Raw genomic sequence first — 21389 nt, 5'->3', positions numbered from 1 at the left:
GGTTGCATTAAGGGAAAGGTGTTGGAGGTGTGATCTGCCTCAAGGCTTGCCTTCACAAACTTGACCTGCTTTCTTGATGAAGGGTAGGGACAATCTCCCTGAAATTGAATCATGTTGCAAAAGCTGTGGCAGGGATCTTGTGCCTCTTGTGTGCAGGAGGAAAATAGGCTTAAAGAAACCACCTCACCTTTCCGCAGCATTTTGATCTAAGTGAATGAAATCACATGCCACGAATCAAGTCCATGAATACCATTTCCAAATTTCACAGGATAAATGACTTTTAACATAACCCCCATTGTCAGTGTTTACATTGGAACATTTTAATTTTTTTGGAATGATGCGATAAACACATTTAAAGTCCTGTCCAAAGCAAGAGGTCATCAGCATTCAATGCCATGTGTCGTGACTAATCTTTAGATTCCCAAAAGGGTCTAGCAGAGGCACTACAGTTACAGAAGCAGGCTTGTGTTCCCAGGATCACTGAATACTGGTTTATTTTTGCTTTATTTTGTCGAAACCATATCTATTTTGATTAAAAAAGGGAAATAAATATTTATTTACTATGAATGTCAACAAGTCAGGCAGAATTTTTGGAGAGAGGAAATTGGATTATTCAGCTCTATCCTTTTCCTATCAGATTTAATAAATTAAGGAGATACCTATGAGACAGATCATGAAATCTCATTCCTCTTTGATTCCATCTCTGTATTCCTTAGAATACAGAGCATTAGCATAGATGCTTCAATATCTGCTTCAATTTGGTTGCTGTTTTCTGGTAATAGGTTGAGTCTTCACTCCGGACGCTTTCTCTGAGAGACCTTGATTGATAGCTGCTGATAGCAGGACATTCACTTTGCTGTTCACATTTGAGTTTTCTGTGAGAGTACACTGCTGCTGACTGAGTACCCATTGGTTTTTTGAGGTTGTTTCCCCCCCCCCTCCTTCCTTCTTAAGGTCAGTTCTGTCAGGTGTACTTGTACTGTTTTGTTGCCTCCAAGGAGCTGACTTCCCCTTAACATTTCCCTTTTCAGCTAATAACAAGACTCTGGGCAAATGTAAAGCAAAGCTGGCATTTTCCAGAGTGAACAACTCCTGCCCTGTTGAATTTCTGCCTATTCTGAAGCCCTGAATAGCACAAGTTCTGCCAGAGAAAGGAAGGGGAAGGGCTGCAGCCCAGTTACAGAGCACTTCCTCCTGAAACAAAAATTGTTTGAGAGAAAACAAAGGCTCGGCATCTGTTGTCAGAGTCCATCTCCCATCAGCCCAAGGAATCACGACAAATGGTCAGGAAGGGTAGGTTTTATCATCCGACAACATTGTTTGCTACTTTGGGGATCATAGGCACCTTGTCCTGAATTCTTCCAGTATGTTCTGCCTCCTGAGTCAATGTTTTTCACCTGTTTCCCATTAGTGGACCTTGGGATTATAGTAACAAAAGAAGAAGATATAAATAAAGTAGATTGCACAAGCCTAGCATGTGCCAACACTTGAAGCAGAGGGCAGCTGTTGCCCATTGTCATTTCTGCCATTGCTATTCACTTCCACAATCCCTTCTGGGACAAACAATAAACAACAGGGAGAACAGCAGCGGAACTCAGATGCTCTCAGCGGTGGGATCTTTTCTATGAGGTGGCACCTTGGCAGGTGCTCCGCCATTTTGACCTCTGGTGCTAGTTTCAGGCATTCTCTACACCTTTTTTGGGGAAAGAACCACACGGCACTACATAATTCTTGCTCAATCTCCCATGTTTCTCTTTGGAGACAGACATCACCCAGCTACAAAAGAATGGTTAACATGGTTCTGTTAAAGCGATTTGATAAATAGATGCATTAACTAAAAATTAACTATTAATTGACCAAGTGGGAAAAAAAGAATGCTTAAGATTAATGAAGGAATTTCATTTGAAATGAAAGCATTGTTGTGATTTGGCTGATAATTGATTTCATTTTTTGTAACAGATGACAATGGTAGCTTATAAGATAAGAGCACGGAAACAAGATGTTAATAAATATTGAACAAAAAGTGCAAGTTATTCTAAAGAGAATCATTGCTGATCCTCGCTTTGTAATAATGGAGGATCTTTCAGGAAATAAAAGATTTTAAACAGCTATAATTCTAATTCGTTGTGAGTCTTCTCTGGCAATTTCATCAGTATAAATCAGTTTGCACCAGGCGTCCTATTGGGAAGACCCAGTTTTCTGAGTGCATGTTCTGGAAGTTGGGCAATAGGGGCAGTACAGGATTCCTTTTGGTGTACCGACCTCCCCGCTGCACCAAGGATTCCCTGCCCGAGCTGCTTCAGGTCGTGGCGGATGTTCTCCTGGAGACACCTAGCCTGGTCGTCCTAGGGGATTTTAACATCCATGCCGACACGACCTTACAAGGGGCCGCTCGGGACTTCGTGGAAAGCATGGCCTCCATGGGGCTGTCCCTGAATAAGTCTGGCCCAACCCATAGCCGTGGACATGCCTTGGACCTGGTGTTTACCTCTATGGATGTTGGTGATCTGACACTAAGTAAAAGCGAAATGAAAGAAGTGCCATGGTCAGATCACTTCCTGGTGCAACTGGACTTCTCTGCGACCCATTCCCTCTGCAGGGAGGTGGGACCAATTCGGATGGTCCGCCCCCGCCACTTAATGGATCCAAATGGTTTCCAGAGAGTGGTAAGGGATGCTTTATCCCATGTTGATGGCCTTTCAGCCGATTCCCTGGTGGCCCGCTGGAATGTGGAATTAACCAGGGCTATTGACTGTTTGGCTCCGAAGCGCCCTCTCCGATTGCATGGAGCCCGGACAGCCCCGTGGTTTTCCACGGATCTGAGGGCAATGAAACAATCGTTGAGACGGCTAGAGCGCCGGTGGCGGATAACTCATTCCGAATCTGACCGGACACAGGTTAGAGCTCAACGTCGAGCCTACCAAGTGGCGATAGCGACGGCGAAGAAGAATTTCTTCACCGCCTCTATTGCATCTGCAGAAAACAGCAGCAGGAGACTTTTTCAGGTGGTTCACAATTTAGCGGAACCACCTGCAACATCGGGGCCCAGTACGGGCCACATGTTCTCCTGCAATGATTTTGCAAAGTTTTTTGCAGATAAAATCACCCAGATTCGGGAAGAAGTAGACTCCACCGTGGGAGCAGGGCCGGGGCGGGAGAGTGCTAGAGTTCTGTCTAGTCAAGTTGAGTGGGATCAATTTCAATCTGTTACCTCCGAGGATGTGGACAGGCTGCTTGGACGAGTGAAACCAACCACCTGTCTCCTGGATCCTTGCCCATCCTGGCTTATAAAAGCTAGCCGGGAAGGACTGGGCGATGGGCTTCGTGGGGTGGTGAATGCTTCCCTCCATGAGGGAGCCTTCCCAGACCCGCTGAAAGAGGTGGTTATTAAACCGCTTCTTAAAAAACCATCTTTAGATGCGGCCACGATGGCCAACTATCGCCCAGTCTCAAATCTTCCATTCCTGGGCAAGGTGATTGAGCGAGTGGTTGCTGAACAACTCCAGGCACGCCTGGAAGAAGCGGACCATTTGGATCCCTTCCAGTCTGGATTCAGGCCTCATCATGGGACTGAAACTGCCTTGGTTGCACTGGTTGATGATCTCCGGCGGGCTAGGGACAAAGGTGAGAGCTGTTTCCTAGTTCTGCTGGATCTCTCAGCGGCGTTTGATACCATCGACCATAGCATCCTTCTGGACCGTCTTGAGGGGCTGGGAGCTGGGGGCACTGTTATACAGTGGTACCGCTCCTTCCTCCTGGGCCGTGTTCAGAAAGTGGTGGTGGGGGATGAGTGTTCAGACCCTTGGGCCCTCACTTGTGGGGTGCCTCAGGGTTCTGTCCTCTCCCCCATGCTTTTTAACATCTATATGAAGCCGCTGGGAGAGATCATCAGGAGGTTTGGGCTGGGTGTTCATCAGTATGCGGATGACACCCAGCTCTACCTCTCTTTTAAATCAGAACCAGTGAAGGCGGTGAAGGTCCTGTGTGAGTGCCTGGAGGCGGTTGGAGGATGGATGGCGGCTAACAGATTGAGGTTGAATCCTGACAAGACAGAAGTACTGTTTTTGGGGGACAGGAGGCGGGCAGGTGTGGAGGATTCCCTGGTCCTGAATGGGGTAACTGTGCCCCTGAAGGACCAGGTGCGCAGCCTGGGAGTCATTTTGGACTCACAGCTGTCCATGGAGGCACAGGTCAAATCTGTGTCCAGGGCAGCTGTTTACCAGCTCCATCTGGTACGTAGGCTGAGACCCTATCTGCCTGCGGACTGCCTCGCCAGAGTGGTGCATGCTCTGGTTATCTCCCGCTTGGACTACTGCAATGCGCTCTACGTGGGGCTACCTTTGAAGGTGACGCGGAAACTACAACTAATCCAGAATGCGGCAGCTAGACTGGTGACTGGGAGCGGCCGCCGAGACCATATAACACCGGTCTTGAAAGACCTGCATTGGCTCCCAGTACGTTTCCGAGCACAATTCAAAGTGTTGGTGCTGACCTTTAAAGCCCTAAACGGCCTCGGTCCAGTATACCTGAAGGAGCGTCTCCACCCCCATCAGTCTGCCCGGACGCTGAGGTCCAGCGCCGAGGGCCTTCTGGCGGTTCCCTCACTGCGAGAAGCAAAGCTACAGGGAACCAGGCAGAGGGCCTTCTCGGTAGTGGCGCCCGCCCTGTGGAACGCCCTTCCAGCAGATGTCAAAGCGATAAACAACTACCTGACATTCAGGAGACATCTTAAGGCAGCCCTGTTCAGGGAAGTTTTTAACGTGTGACATTTTACTGTATTTTTGGTTTTTATGGAAGCCGCCCAGAGTGGCTGGGGAGGCCCAGCCAGATGGGCGGGGTATAAATAATAAATTATTATTATTATTATTATTATTATTATTATTATTATTATTATTATTATTATTATAAAACCCATGTATACGCACTTACCTGGGATTCCCAGAGACTTGGGTAGCTTCCAGACACACCCTCCTTATTAAGCATTTATTTTGACATGTTTGCAGAAAGTTTATGTGGAGGTAATAGGATGTCTGCTGCTTATTGAGCATTCGTTCTCATTTGTTTGCCGGGAAATTATGGTACATGATGTTCCATCAAGCAAATGTTACAACATAATTTCCAGTGCATATTCCTGTCACCTTCCTTACAGCAAAGAGCTGGATTTTTTTGAAAAATTGGTTTGTTGCAAGAGCAACAAATCCACTTTAATTCTGCAACCTTAATTTGTTGGTGTGTGATTTAATCATCCCTCAAAATAGCAACAGCCTAGAAGTGGCCTTACTCCCTCTGCCCCAAGGTAGCTTTCAAATGATCACTAAATTGCAGGAGCAATTCAGTCACATACTCGGAAATGTAGATTTGCCTAATTTAAATGGATTTAATAAACTTTGGCAGTATTGTGCAACAAATGTTATTCAAAAAGCAAAAAAAAAAAAAAAAAAAAAAACCTTTTTCAGCAAGGAAAGTGATGGTAAAATGCCGTAGAAAGTGTGGGATAGCAACTGATTTGCAGGGAACCATATAACTTCTCTGCAAACAAATAAAGATGAATGTTCAGTAAACAGTGGACAGCATAGAGTGCCTTCATAAACTCTGTGCAAACAAGTCAGAATTACTTCTCAATAAAATAGGTCACCTGGAAGCAACCATAATAGTTCAGTTTGTGGGTTGGGTTTTTCCTTGCAATAAGAACTAGCAGCAATAAAAGGAAAATATGCCCTCCCAATCAATAATACATTTTTATTTTTTTGCAGTAAACCTTTTTGCAGAAAATGGGAAATAGTAATGCTTTTTAAAATAATAATAATAATAATAATAATAATAATAATAATAATAATAATAATAATAATAATACATTTTATCTATACCCCACCCTCCCCAGCCAAGACCGGGGTCAGGGCAGCTAACAACCGATAATAAAAACAAGTTGATTGAAATGCAACTTAAAAAACAAGATTAAAATAAAAAAAATCTTCCAGGTTTCACTCCTGCCACCCATGTAAGCAAAAATACCTCATTTTTTTTGTTTGGTTTTCGTTTACTTTTTATTTCTACTTTAGAACACATAGCAAGGATTTGGACCACATAGCTCTGGCACCAAAAAGTTAACAGGTTATGAAAATCACAGTACAGTTTTTAAAATTCTTCAGATAAGTCAATGATATTTAAAATGATAGCCACTTTTTTCTTTCTTTCTTTTTTTATAGTAAAGATATAAATTAGAGGTCTGTAAACGAGTCGTGTTTACCTACAGAGCTATCAACTCGCAGCTACAATGAGAGCAGCAATAGAAAGTCAGTGCTAAACTGAGCTAGGTCAGGAAACAAGTTCTTAATCAACAGTGCGATACAGGGAAATACGATAGGTCAAATTACAGTTTTGGCACCTTATGCTGAATGTCATCAATAATAAAAAATATAGTAATAACCAGGCAAAAATGAAATGAAATGAAATTAAGTGCACTGTCTTGGAACCAAGATAAAACCAGCCATTTCTCAGGTTGTTTCTACAAGTGGACACTATGAAATTAACCACATCCTACACAAGTTGGACCTCAAAAACTACAGTTCTAGGAAAGCAGGAATATTAAAATGCACACCCACAAGGATATTAAAGTATAAATCGTCCCCCTTGACACCCCCCATGCCCTGTTAGTAGAAATAATTTACAATCCACAAAGGGACTTCTGGGCAAATCATTAACTACAGACATTAATGGAATGTAGCTTAGACTTGTTTCATATAGAAAGGCAGCGTTACCCTGAAAAAAGTTTGGTCCTCTTTAAACTCATTGCAGTGCAGCCATTACAGACAGTCCCATGGTAGATGCTTTAAAGTATTTCTTAAATACAGCTTAGAGACACGGGGGGGGGGGGTTTGGAGAGAGGGAAAATGGCCCCATTTAGGTTTGCTTGATCTTGGCAAGAGTCTGGAAGAACCACGTAGCAAGAGGAGGAAATCAGGGCAAATCCTCGTTTGGTGATCCCACAGTATCTCATTTTGTGCAATTGTTATCGAAACTTTCCTTTCTGTTTTTCTTCCTCTTCTAACCCCGCCCTTCATTTAGTACCACAGAAAACAAAACCCTCAGTCAATGACAGGAAAGACATTTCACTCTTTATTTACAAGAGAGTCACTTTGGCTAGAAGGTCCCAGGTCAGACAGAAACGTTTCTAATCTTTGTGTATATCCTCGTGGCGTATAATTTTGTAGGTAATCCAGTAAAATATATTGAAGATGAGAAAGGCCAGCGGGAACGCTGCTCGGGATATGGTGTCGATCCTTTTGGCACGGTCCACAAACCTCTTTTTGATGGAGTCGGAATCCTTTGGCGGAGGGGGCGGGGGCAGGGGTGGGTTGGGAGGCGTGGCTTTGATGGCAGCGCCATCTTTCACCTGGAGGCAGTGACCCATCCCATAGCCGCCAAAGTTAAACCGGCTGTCGCGAGCACCATCTTCTTCCTGGAGGGTGAGCAATGGAAGGGAAAGGCGGTTAATCGTCTATGCAAATCTCATTTAAGTTTTCGCCCTTAGCTGTTGAGCAAAAGCTCTTCATAACGTCGCTTTCCAAATGGGCAGTGCCACAATATTTCCGACAAAAGAACACTTGGATATCCTCTAATTCTATCGATTTCCCCAATGGAGTGGTGGACAGTTGTCATGACCAGGCCATAGGATACGGCCTTGTCCCATTTTGTTCAGTACTGGCAGTGAACATACCCTTCAGCAAGTCCAGGCCAAAAACTGTGATGCACGTCTTCTGAGCTGTGTTCTCAGACAAGTCATGTGACCCGTGTGAAAGTACGGAGGCCCAAAACACATGTCTTTGGGCCCTGTGCTCTCACATGTTTTTGAGTGCCATGCTTTTGTGTGAAAGCTCAGGGCCCCCAAACAGGATGTCCCAATTTAATTAGGGCAGTTGAACGGTATCCATGAAAAGCATTGGGAGACCTTGGGCCAGTCACTATCTGCCAGCCCAACCTACCTCACATGGTTGCTGTGAAAATGAGATAACTCCCCTTGTGTGACATGTTAAGCTTCTCGAGGATGGATTATGAGTAGCAGTTTTAGTATAATGCAAAACAATACTGGCCTCCTCAAAACAATCCTAAGAACTGTTATTCTGTAAAGGGTGCTGAGAAACTTGCTTTTAGAGGTTTCTATCTCTTTCCCAACAACAGCCCCTTTGCAATGTCCTGTACTGACAAAATATGAAGCCGGTTTTCATTTCTGTTGCAGATCTGATCTGACATTTAGACATCCCAACACAACTCTTTCATACATGTACCGTAATTTGCCTGACTAAACATTGCTTGGATAGCTTGGGTGGTATTCAGCTAAGTTTCACTCAGTGTGGACTTGTTGAAATTAATGAACACAACTACGTTAGAGCCTGTCATTTCAGTGGGTCTACTCTGAGTAATACCATCCCTTTAGTAGTTCCACATAAGTCTGCTGCATGCTTCTGTGTAAGTCTTCTATGAGTGTAAGGGCTCAGCACCCCAAAGAAAATAAAATTATTGTTCTTTGGATGGATTTTTCCCCCCTTCCGAAAAGGTAGCTATTTGATTTATCTTCCACACCAAGGGAAACATGCCCTGGTAAATTTGCAATGAACTGAGTTCCTTTTAAAACCTTTAATAGCACTTGCATAAGCATAGAGCGAAGCTGCGTTCCCAGGACGCTTTTCCTGTTCCTTAGCGCTGCACGCAGAAGCAATGCAAATCCAGGTCAGAAGGTTAATTAAAGGAGAACAGGTTCTCAGCAGCCACTGTTTTGTGTTTTAAATTTATTTGGAAACTCTCAAATATGCTAATAGCTTATTATAGGAAACGTTCATCTGGCTTGTCCAGATTTTCCCCAAAATAATGAGCTTCTACTTTACACATGCCAGCCTGGAGTTCCTGATGAAGGAGGCGACAGCAATTTAGAGAGACTTCCTTACGTGTGAGTCGCTCCCTCACACACCCTCACAGCACCTCCTCACACTCTCTTGGGGAAACTACTGACTAATTCCTGTTGCTTGCCCTTTGCTTAGCACTGCAAGCTCTGGAAAGTGACCTTAATCTGACAGTTAAGGATAAATAACTTGCCTTGCTTATTTTTTTTACTGGTGGGAGCTCGGATGGCCATTGCTAAACAATGGTAGTCATGTATAATAATGCTACATGGTACATGGTACACAATAATGGTAGTCATGGTTCAATAATGTCTGGGTTACAGTCCTGTCCAAACGTCTTACACAACACAGACGGGTGATGAGAGGCGAAGCAAATAAAGATTGGCTAGGAAGTGCGGTTTTAAATGTTTCCCTTTATTAATTAGGACTCAAAATTCTCAGGCCCTCCCAAGACCCGTGCTTCCCTATGTAGGGGCTATACTGACCCATAATAATCATACAAATCTAGGAACAACTCTTTTATTATAATTCAATCACTTGCTGCGATCTAGTCTGACTTTGTATCAGGAATTCTATCATTTTTGTCTCTGGGTGGATTCTGCTATGTATGTATACTCGAGGTTGCTCTATTTTATTTTTTGGAAATCAAGAAAAAAATATTTTAAAGAGAAGAAACCTTCAAAACCCTTCCAGGGCCATAGGGTTGTTATGCTAATGTAATAGTTTTCTCCTACTGCCCCCCCCCCATTCTGAGAATGGAAGTTTTGGCAAGGATATTGAGAATTATGTTACAGGTTCATATCCATCTCAAAGAAATTCAGTTGCCAGGAGAGGAAAACGCTGCTTCACCAGCTGTCATACCCATTATACAGAACGAGGTGCAAGACTGACATGCAGGGATGGGTACATCTGTGACTTATGCTTTTTATCCATTTCTAATTTTCCCAATCTTCAGTTCTGCACATTTCCACACACGTTTGTGAAATTTTAAAACAACCCTCATGAAAATTCATCAGCAACTTGGTGCAAATTTCTCCTGATACATATTTGAATGCAATTTTGCCCAATAATTTTCTGTAACATAATGCATTTTTTTGTATATTAGTTTCACTAATGTATACATTTTTAGGCATACTTGATCCTAGCACTCACATTTTTGTACATGTTACTTGGCTGGTGAATTGCATTGCAAAGTTCAGGAAATTTGAAAGATTGCTGTTTTTGCTTCCTGGAATGTTTCAGAAAACATGAATTAGGTAGGTTTGCCTTTAACCAGAAACCAAATTGATTTTCTCCTCCACCCCTACTGACATGGGAGCATTCTAGACTATACCACCTCAGTAGAGGGGTTATTCTTTTTGAATCCTTGTTCACATTAAAAAAAGAAAAAAATCACTGTGGGTCTGTGCTAAGCCTTTCTAAATAAAAATACTGACCGCAATGTGGCAAAGTCGTTACATCAGGGAGAGAAGTTTAGCATGTTTCCCCCTCTCCCCCAACCAAAGGCATTCAAAAACATGACACCCACCCACACTCACCTGCAGTCTGAAGTGGTACAGCCCAGAATTCTACCACATCACTCTACCCACCACCTCATTCTGAATATGCAGATTGGCTCTTTAGCATAGATATGCCCTGAGGAGATGCTAAAAGAGGAGTGTGGGAGGAAAGTTCTGAGCTTTAAAAATGGCTTGTCAAGCAGATGAAGGATCTGTTGGGAGGAGACTCAGAAGCCACATCGTTCATGGAGGGCTTGCTATGCAGCCTTTCGGATCATGACCTATGACTGTGCCAGCTCCCTTTCCTCTACCAATCCCTGCTTTCTTTTAAAAAAAATTAAATGATATGCATGTAGGGGTTTAAGAGATGTTGAGAGATGCTTCTTTTTCATAGGGAGTCAGAAATTTGTGAACAGGCAACTCAAGATATTTTATTTGAGCAGCATGTGCACAAGCAATTGTATGCGCATTAAAAACATATTATTTTGCTGGGGTAGACAGATTTAAAGACAATATAATGGGAGTGGACGGGGAAACCCAGCCAAATGGGTGGGGTATTATGATTATAATCATGATTATTATTTAGAGCAAATATAAATTTTGTGGCTAGTCCACTGTCCTTCAAGAGCACATACATGATAAAAAAATAGGTCCTTGGGAAAAGGCCATTCTTGCCTCCCTGCTGGCACTTGGCTAGGAAGTCCCTGAAAGCCTCCAAAATGGTATGTCTTGTCCTAATTATCCAAAATATGATGGGGAGGGGAAATAATGAATCCTTGCCCAGTAAGAATAGTGCAAACAAGTCCAGTGCCAACAATTCCTGCCCCCCTCCCCGCAATCCCATCTGCCCTAAATATTAAACTCTATGCCAGTTTTAAATGAGCAGCTGTGGTAACACATGTTCAAGAGATAAGTGAGACTTGCTTTAGCTTTGAGACTTATCTCCAGCAAACTCCTAACATGTGTTTTCCTCCCAATTACCAACGCATCTTGCAGGAAGACGGCTCATCAATGCAATTGATCGCTGCTGCTTCAAGTCTGCAGATCACCTCCCGCTAATTTAAATGAGGGTATTTCAAGCACTTTGGAAGATAGTACTGTGTGGGTGTCCTTCCTATTGCTAAATTGATATCTGCATCTGGGAAATGCAGGCTTCAAGTAGGCAAAGATATACTGAAATAAATGTACGGAAAACACTTCAACGGTTATGTACAGACGGAGCACTGTTTCAGTTCAACTCATTTCAGTAGCTTTTATCAGTTTTGATGTTTTTATCTTCACATGGCCCTTATAAAATTGGAACGCAATTGACTCTCAGACTCATCACATACACAAGCAACACGCATAACCTGTCTGTTTTCATTGAAAGACTTTGAAACTGTTCCAAAAGGTGTGAGTTAAAAGCCTGTGAGACACAGGACATGATGAAGTGGCTAAATTTAACATGAAATTGCTCATCAACCTGGCTCATCAATTTAAACATGAAGCTCTCCTTAGCAGCCAGATATCCATCTTAGAGCTGTCCAGGCATGCCTGTTCATTCATGCCAAAGACAGGCAGAGGGGCTTCCATATTTCTGCCTGTAAATAAACTGTGCAGCTATATCAGAGCGTATCAGACAATGCCTGGGAGAGAGAGAGGAGAAGCAGAGGGGTTGGGGAAGTTTTTGGAGCAGATTATAAAAAAGTGAAGAGGTTTTTCTTTTAAGGGAGGAAAAATTTGCACATTTAAATGAGCAACAGCCAAGGAAGAATTCATTTAGGCATTTACCACAGACCATGTACTGAGTCCCTGATCCACTACCTTTACATTAGGAAGCAACCAGCTTAAAGTGGAGGCCACTAGATAGGCACATTTTGTAATGCCTCCTTGTCAGTCGACAGTGATTGGACAAATATTGGCTCATCACAAGAGATTTCAAAGTTGCTTCCCATTAAAAACATAGACCTGGAAGTAATGCCAAGGTATGATGTCAATCACAAAAGAGCAGTCTACAAGACCAGTGGTGTAGCATGGTGTGTGTGTGTGTGTGCGCGCGTGCGCATGCCACAGGGGTGGTTGCCCTGGGTGCAACATTGTTAGGGGGCACACAATTTCAACACCCGGTGCTGCCTCAATTCAGCTGCATGCCTCCGTTGCTGGGCTCCGTTGAAAATGGCTTCTCCATGCGAACTAGGAAAAGACCTCTCCAGACAATGGAATGACTCTTCTTTTCTCATCTCTGAGGTTGCAATGTCCTGGGTGACGCAGTTAGGCAGTTGAATGAGCATGCATACTCTATCCGTTTCCCTCCTTCCCACCCACCCCTCCGTGTGACCCCGGGCACTGGCAGCCCTACACCACTGCACAAGGCTGAAAGGTAAGCATACAAGCGAACCAGCTTGAATCAGCTGAGGTGTGTGTGTGTGTGTGTGTGCAAGCTGCCTTGAATCACATCAGGCAAAAAGGATGGGTAATAATAATAACAATACAGTGGTACCTTGGGTTACAGACGCTTCAGGTTACAGACTCCGCTAACCCAAAAATAGTACCTCAGGTTAAGAACTTTGCTTCAGGATGAGAACAGAAATTGTGCTCCGGTGGCGTGGCGGCAGCAGGAGGCCCTATTAGCTAAAGTGGTACCTCAGGTTAAGAACAGTTTCAGGTTAAGAATGGACCTCCAGAACGAATTAGGTTCTTAACCCGAGGTACCACTGTAATAATAATAGAGTGTAGGATGACCACATCCATCACTGGCATGTGACACCCCCCCCCCCTGAGGGTTGGTCAGCAGCCACTGGGCAAAAAAAGCTCAGCCAACTCTGACTAAACTTTGGAAGTGACTAAAGAGACGGTCCTCATGTGGACTCATCATCTGTGAACTCCGCCAGGATAACACATGAGATAAACAGCAAATACCATACAGGAAGAAAGTGTGAATGCCAACTGTCACAAAGGAGCAAAACAAAACAAAAGAAAAAACCCCAAGAAAATGAAGCAAGCAAATGTTTTGTGTGTTGTGTGCATCAAGACTAAACAGTGAGAGCCACAAGAGAGATGGTGGAGATCAAAGGACAAACACAAAAGACAAGCAGCATGGAGAAGAATTACCAGCATCAGCCAACAATAAAATAAGAGCTTTGGGTAGCAGAGTAACTCAAAGTGGCATTTCATCTAGCTATAGAAAAACCACCACAACCCTCTTCTTTCTATCAGCTTGCACATCTTTTGTTTACAGCAAGTAACCCAGGCATCGTTTTCTGGGTCAGTAAAGATGGCTTACCTCAAACGCCTAAAAGTGCTCCCTTCTCCCTGGCCATAGGGTTACATTACTGATTGTCACAACACAGGTATAAGGAAAGTTGCAGCACAAATAACACAGTGTGTGTGTGTGGAGTGGAGCAGGAGTCAGAAATCTCTGAACAAGCTTCGGTGATTTGTTTCAGCTGATTTGTTTCTTTGATGTTGCCGAACCAAGAGGATAATCTTGCCTAGAAAGAGGAGGGGGCAGTAAATATGTACTACATAAATAATTACTAATTACATGTGGCATCTTATCTGCTATTTTGTGTTTGTTATTTGCTGCTTGTTTTCTGTTTTTTTACCTGTTTCTGTACTGAAATTATGTAGTTACTATTTTTAATAGGGTTGGCCACTTTGTTTGCTTTAAGAACCTATCTCACCTTATCATTCTAAAGTAATTTAACAAATAGACTTTTTGTTTTAATGTCTGATGTTGGTGTAGTGATCAGGTGCCAAAAGCTTTCTTAAGGCTGAGGATCAATTCAGATAGACCTTTCTGAGTTCACTATTTCACTGGGCCATTCTTTTCCTCTGAGGTCCTCAGGGTGACACATGTGGTCCATTCCCTCCCCTTTATCAGCACAACAACCCAGTGAGAGGCAGGTTATGAGACAGACAGTAGCAGGATCAATTTCACCCATTAGGTAGTTGTTAAGCAGTCAGCTTCTACAGAAAGGCTAGTTCCCAAGCTTCCCTTGGTCACTGTAGAGAAGTGATAGCCAAACCTGACCCTCCAGCTGTTTTGGGACTACAACTCCCATCATCCCTAGCTAACTGGACCACTGGTCAAGGATGATGGGAATTGTAGTCCCAAAACAGCTGGAGGGCCAAGTTTGGCCATCACTGATGTAGAGTGACCAAGAATGGACACAGAACGGGACTATACAAATGGAAGGGGAAGAACATTATAGGTGAGATCAGACAAAATGGCACCCATTGAATTTCCTGAAACAAAGTAAACAGGTTGTAATATGGGTCTCAGTTGGGGTGTGTTTGTGTGTGAGAGTGGGAGATGAATGAAGATGGTAGCTTTTAGTTTTCCTTACTTCCATCCCTACCTGCAGTTATTCTTCAAGTGTATCTACAGTGAGGTTATCTCACTCAATTTATCTTTGTTTTCCCACTCCTCCCCTGCTTCTCAATCTGCCACATAGTGTTGTGAAAAATGGCATTCTCCCCCCGCCCTTTCCCCTGCACATTGCGAGCTTCCCCCCCTGGACCCAGCACTTTAAAGAGTAAAGTTAATTATGCCCCAGCCAATTTAAGAGAGGTGCTCAATAATTCATTAACCTCTGTGTTGCGTTGGCTTGCCTACATGTAAACAGCACCAATCTGGATTGGTTTTGCCATGCTGAAGAGACACAGCAGCTGCTGCGCAATCACACTCCCATTTCCAGGCTGCCTGATCTAACTCATTTGTAAAAGCAGGACACCACTAAAAGGTGACATCCCTACCAAGGTCTCTGAAGAGATAAACCTACTTCCCGCCTAGCAATGAATAATAGCATAGCACCACAGTCTGCTTCATTCCAGCCCGTATGTGGGGTCTTTTTAACCTTGGCATGCAATCTTGAGAGCAAGGTCCCATTTTAATATTATAACAGTGCTTATTTCTGGCGGAAGAGTTTTATCTACCGCTCTCAGATATGACACTAATGCCCACCGTTAATAAGTAATAATACTGTTAAGCTCGCCCCACTTCTCCAAGAGTTGAAAAGTTCCACTTGACCCAGGAGTGGTTTCCTTTGAAAGGCCACTGAAAGCTTCAGAGCATTTTGTTGTTGTGCTTATTTACAAATATACAGTCTGAGCATAGATGGAGGAACAGCTTAAACCTGCTAACAGACAGCCAATGCCCACTGCTCCCACAGCCAACACCCAAAAATGTCCACAGAGCCCTAATCTAGCTTTCCATGTCTCTTTTTCAGTCCAACTCAAACTGGAATCTAGGTGTCTTTCATAGACACCTAGATTGCAATATCCTCAGCTCAGAGGTCTGCCATTCTAGCCATGGAACCAATTGCTGAACTATTAGCATTTGCTTCAGCTCAAGACACTCTCATGGCCCTTCGACATTCCTTAACTGGACTCCAACCTTCTCTGGAAAGGACTCACGTGCCTCGCTATATGCTAGTCCTCACAATTACTTGTTAAAACACCCTCTTCTTGCACCCAGTTTCCACAGGAATGCTCTGTTCTGCTTCAGTGCCTGTACTTTGCTTTGTCATCAAAATATTCACTAATAAAAAGATTAATCTGCTTGCCAGCTGAGCACAGCAGTGGTGCAGCATAGCAAAGAGAGAAGCTTGGCTGGCTGGCTGTCACCTGCTCATCAAATGAACCGGGCAAAAGAACCTTCTTTAGGCCAGATGCTGTCAGCCTTACAAGCTCTTACTGTCTCTTTGCTAAATTAGGAAGTTGACTATAAAACCTACAGGGCTGAAGCTCTCCTTGTGAGAAACCACCTGTTAAAAATGACCAAGGGAAGTTTAGGGCAAACTCAAGGGAGATTTTCACCAAAGAGCATCACTACAAGTATGTGCCATTACAGATGAAAGGACAATAAGCCTGGAGAAAGCAAAACATTCCATTGTAAGCTAGCAAATCCAAGTGTGATTGGGAGGGGGTTATATAAAAAAAGAACATGCTTATAATCTGCAATATCCTTGCAGTTTAGTATATCTCTATGAAACATGGACTGCACTTTCCATTCTTAATTAGCAGTTCTTGTGGCAGATGAAGATTGCAGAGCACCAGGAAGCAACTCTGTTGCCATCAAGGAAAGCAGAGCATTAAAAATGAATGCGTGACTCATTCTAGTAAATAGGTCCATTCTATTAAGACAGCTGAGCAACAGTATATTGGGAAACAGCAGAACCTACCAAAAGAATGTGGCCAGCTTCCAGCCATCCTCATGAGAAACACTAGTTTATCATCCTGAATGCACTTGTGGGATAAATCAGTCTCATATAACCAACATGTTTAACATTAATTAATGCATGAAGAGGTTAAGACCACAGAGTAAGCTGTCCTGTCAGGCTTAGCTAGGTCACACCCCTCACCTTGGGAGGAAGCATTCCCAAACACTTTGTTCATTTCTTTTCCACCAGGTGAACCGACCCGCAAGCCAACTTTGTGTTTCTATACGTATAATTTAGAAACATTTACCACTTTTTGTAACCTAAGTTAAACTGTCTGTCTTTTATTGCTGCTTTATGGGAAAGCACATGAATATGATGTCAATAATTATTGTAGTGTAGTAAAAAGGTTGAAGGAAAAGACAAGTTTTTTAAAAAAAATATATTAAGGAAGAGCAGAAATGCTAGAGGGAAGTGATTTTCATAGGAATGGGGTAGAAAGGAAGAAATGAAGTAAGAAAGAAGAGGAGGGAGAGGTTTAAAAAAGAAACTCAGCATGAGTTATGGAAGAGTTCCCCGGGCTCATCTTGTAATCAGCATAGCTTCCCCATTGCTTTTCTCTGCGGCTTTTCAGAAAAAGGTATAGCTTTTTCTAAGCATTCGCCATGAAAACATTAGGGAGGCCTTCATAGGTGGTGGAAGCAGTTTATTATGGATGAAATTAGGGGAAGCCTGAACTCAGTGGGCACACTAGGAAACTTACTCAGTAACATATGATGCCCAGGGCTTTGTAAGGGGTCACATGGAATGTCTCAGCAGTCTTCCATTGCTGCTGGAGAGTCTGAGAAACGAGGCTCCCATGGCATCCTGGCTCAATCCATTAAGTGAGGGGTCCTTTTCAGCTTGAGGATCATGTTTCCTTCTAGGCAGCCTTCCAGGGTCCACATACCAGAGGTGGGAGGAGCCAGAAGCAAAAGTGGGTGGAGCAACACATTTAAATTTGTTCACACCTCCCTTTCTATCCTCCCCATCTAGGCAAGCAAGAAGCATTATCAGAATCCCAAGATACTGTTACACAGGATGGACACCACCCCCAATCTCTGCAGAGTAGTAGCAGTATTCCAGGGGCTTCCAGGAGCCTGTGTTCCTTTGATTTATTCACATATTTACACCTGAATTTGGAGGGAGGGAGTCCAGATCTTACAGTGTGGCCATCTCAATGGTGGCTTCTTCCCCACAGCAGTGCAGCGCTGGAATCCAAGGCATCCCTCCTAGCTTCCCTTCAGCCAGCCTGCCAAAATGATTCTGTCTTTGTTCTCCTTTCTCTTCGCAGCACACCTCTCACCTAAGCAACTCCTCTCCATCCATCTCCTATCTCAAGGCTAGGTTTTTAGAGACATGTTTTTCCTGTGAGCCAGCCTGCTCCCTCCCCATCACCTTGGCAACCCATCTTTCACAGACCTGAGACCCTTCCTTTGATGTATTAAAGACCAGCAATCAGCAGCTTGATCTGTTAACGTCTTTGCTCTTAACTAGCCAGGCTGGTCTAAATAAGCCAGCACAAGATTCCTTGTCTGGCACAGTTCTGTAGCTTGTATTTTCCATTGATTTTCTGAATAATCAAAATCCCACCATTTATAAATTTATTGGATTTAATGGGGGGGGGGGTTGTCCCTGGAGACAGACAGTCAGGTTGTGCATCCATAGCCATGACCAAAGGAGGAATGACCGCTGGGAGGAGCACAGAGAGAAAAACACCATGGTGCACAACCAGACGCCTTCATCTGCCCCAACTGCAACGAAACATCTCTCCCATATTGGTGGGTACAGCCACAGCAGGCGATGCAACCTTCCAACAGTTTGACTTCATCCACAAAGGCACACTCCTCCATTGTCTCCCAAGACAGACGGATGCCAACAACAAGGGATGCGCCCCCCCCAACTTATAACAATACATTCTAGACAGGCAAAAACACTCAAAAGGAGTGCAATGTAGAACTTGAGAGGTGTGGGGCAGGGAAGGGTGTGTGGTCTGAGGAGAGTTCCATGGGCAAGACTGAGAAGCCAGGAGCGTCACATTAGACCTTTGGGTGTGAGGTTCCCCATGCCTGTATTAAGAAGTGCAGACAGATCCGTATCACAGGCTCTCTTACAGTAATGGATGCTCAGCAACAGCATTCATGTTTTAAAGACAAGGCCCAAATCAAGTATTAGGAACTGTAAAAAGAAATATGTAAAAAAAGAAAAGAGGATCCTTCTTGATATACATTTCCATTTAACGAAAAACAAAAAACCATGTGCGTGCAGTTTAATTTTGGAAGGTGCTTTTAAACTGTGCTCCTGTGGCCTTAAAAATAAAAGTGTGCTTTGTTTTCTGGTTCTTTTCCAGCTGTTCATGTCCTATTTTCAATTTATTCTCTTTCTCCAGGCACAGAAAAGAATGGGAGTATTTGCACCCAGCAGGTGGGCTCTTTTCATCATTTGGGAAATGGCAAAGTACAGTTGCGGTGTGTTCCCTGCTGTTTATGAGCAAATTGTACGTCAAACCCAGTGAACTGAAGTACAGCCCTTTCCTTACCTGGTGATGAGTATCACTTGGCCTCTTGCACAAAGTTATAAGGTTAAAAAGAAAAAGAAAAAAAGAAACAACAAAAAAACAAAAAAAACCTCCCAGGCTCTCTAGCAGTCTACTCTTGGCTAAGGAATACAGATTTGATCCCAAATGGATAGATGCAAATAAACCACAAAACTCTGCCTTTGGCATTCTGTGGCTGCCTGTTACAGCCCATGAATCACCCTCTTTCCTCCTGTAATGATTTTGTGTCCAAAACAAAATTATCTGTTACTTATCCCTTTAAATAAATCTTTGTCCAATCGTGCAACAGTTAATATGCTGAGTAGATTACTTGGTTTGGATTACTTTTCTTAAGGCTGATTTCTCAATGAGTTATCTGGACATTGCCACTCTGGAGTACAGATAAGAACATGCTTGACTGAATAATTCTCCATCCAAAAACATTGACATTTAGTTTGGAGGGATTTTCTTATTGAGTAACATTTGATCATGTGAGTCACTGTGCCACCCACACACATTCTGAAGTGGCACAACCCCAGTGAGAACTAGGCCCGAGTTTCCTAGGGTTCCTGTTGGTCAAGATTTCCACAGTATTTCCCCTTAAAAAAAAATTCTGTGATAACTGGTCATTAATTTATTGCAAACAGGTTCGATGTCAAAAGTCACATCTCTTCTACATACTGGATAAGGCAATCAATGGCCACCAGTCCTTATGTCTGTATCTTACCCCCCTTGCACCTACCTCCTTCCATCTAAAATTTGAGCCAAAAGTTCTCAGTAGATAACATTCAACTCAGCATTATAAGAAATGAGCATACAGGGGTTTGTGGAAGTTAGAGGCATTCTTCTTTACTGAACCACAGGAAAACTCCATGTGTGGGTTGAAGTTTCCTTGTGTCCCCAAATTATACTGATACATTGGGATGAGAGTTTGGATTCTGCGGATCTTGGGCTTTCCTGGCTGAGCTCTGGCTGAGACAGGGTCAGTTCCTTGCTGCAGTTCAGCTTAAGTTCATGGAACTTATGAGGTGCAAGCAGGGGTAATCTTTGGTAATATGGAGCCCTGAACGAGCCCAAAATTTGGCGCTCCCAATTGGATCTTCCCAGTTACGGATCTTCTCAATGTTGCACCCTCTTGGCTTGGCATCCTGTGCGGGGGAACCACCCGCACTGCCTTAAATCCAGTGCAATACTGGGCAGGGAGAGACTGTCCAAACCCCTTCTAGCTTGGACACATGACCTAACAGCCTGGTGAAAATCAGCCAGCAGAAAGGGTGGTGTAAGTGAAATTCTTCCTGAATGGAATTTGGAACAGGAGTAACTTAAGCTGCCATGACTTACACGGGTGTACATTACACCAGCTTTGTATAGTTAGGATTGCTCTGTGGGTGTGTTTAAAGGGTGTCAAATGTCCACATCGCTGTGACACAGTCAACCGCCAACAGGTCTGCCCTGAAGGAGTGTTGATCTTCAGTATAACCAACCAACTTCTATTGGTTGCCTGAAGCAAATAAGATGCTAAAGGCAGTGGGAATCATAAAGCCATTCATATTAAGGCTGTCTTTCTCACAATGAAACCCATGTGCTTGAGGGCTAAAAATAGCCCAGCAAAAAGGGTTTTCCTTGAGCACTTCCATTATTCACATAATGCGGAATGTTACATAAAACAAACAGGGCACATTTTACCACAAAGTGCTATACGCAAGGATCTGAGGAAATATAAAACATTTCCACTGGGGACAGAAGCACTGAATATTTTTCAAGGCAAATCCAGCCTGGGGAAAGGAGTATTTTATTTATTTATATATTTTTTTACTGACAAGATATGAGTGTTTCATTTCAGTCAAAATTAAGCAATAAAGCTATGCCTTTACAAATAGCCCCAGACTTTTGTTGTCTCCGTTCCTGATATGACTGAGATGTGGTAATAATGCAGCACGTTATTAGATTGCGTTGGGGAGGCAGAAAGGGAGAAGGCGAGAGAAGGGACAATAATCTGTCTCTGTCTGGCAAGAACCCAGTGGCGTAGTGTGGGTTGTCAGCACCCAGGGCAAGGCAAGTAATTTGCGCCCCCTAACCCGTGGATTTGTGCCCCCTAACCCTAACCCCCAGATGTTGTGCCCAGTGCGGCCGGCCCCCCTGCACCCCCCATGCTACGCCACTGCAAGAACCATCCAGAAATCTCAAGGCACTGATTTCATCCCCCCCCAATAGAATCATAGAGTTGGAAGGGACCCTGAGGATCATCTAGTCCACGGGTGTCAAACACAAGGCCCGC

General features: G+C 43.6%; 1 protein-coding gene and 1 long non-coding RNA gene across 14 annotated transcripts in view; one reads left to right on the top strand and one right to left on the bottom strand.

Moving 5' to 3' along the window:
- The first annotated feature begins 1037 nt into the window (after positions 1-1037).
- LOC308588629 lies at positions 1038-11592 on the top strand. The gene is made up of 2 exons (XR_014008838.1): positions 1038-1293; positions 11393-11592. It is a non-coding gene; the product is annotated as an uncharacterized lncRNA (long non-coding RNA).
- The window catches only part of GLRA2 (glycine receptor alpha 2), a 123474-nt gene continuing 108033 nt past the window's right edge, over positions 5949-21389 (bottom strand). For 3 of the 13 annotated variants that reach the window (XM_081197091.1, XM_081197086.1, XM_081197085.1), the window contains exon 10: positions 5956-7459. In XM_081197091.1, the coding sequence (XP_081053217.1) occupies positions 7172-7459 (288 nt within the window). In that variant the 3' untranslated portion in view covers positions 5956-7171. Of the gene's footprint in view, positions 7460-21389 lie in introns of all 13 variants that reach the window. The other 10 variants (XM_081197092.1, XM_081197088.1, XM_081197084.1 and 7 more) reach the window with 9 other exon arrangements.

This window comes from Podarcis bocagei (assembly GCF_964188305.1).
Source record: "Podarcis bocagei genome assembly, chromosome: 6".
Lineage (NCBI taxonomy): Eukaryota > Metazoa > Chordata > Lepidosauria > Squamata > Lacertidae > Podarcis > Podarcis bocagei.
Note: the sequence above shows the minus strand (reverse complement) of the source record. Positions and strands in the feature narration are given on the sequence as shown.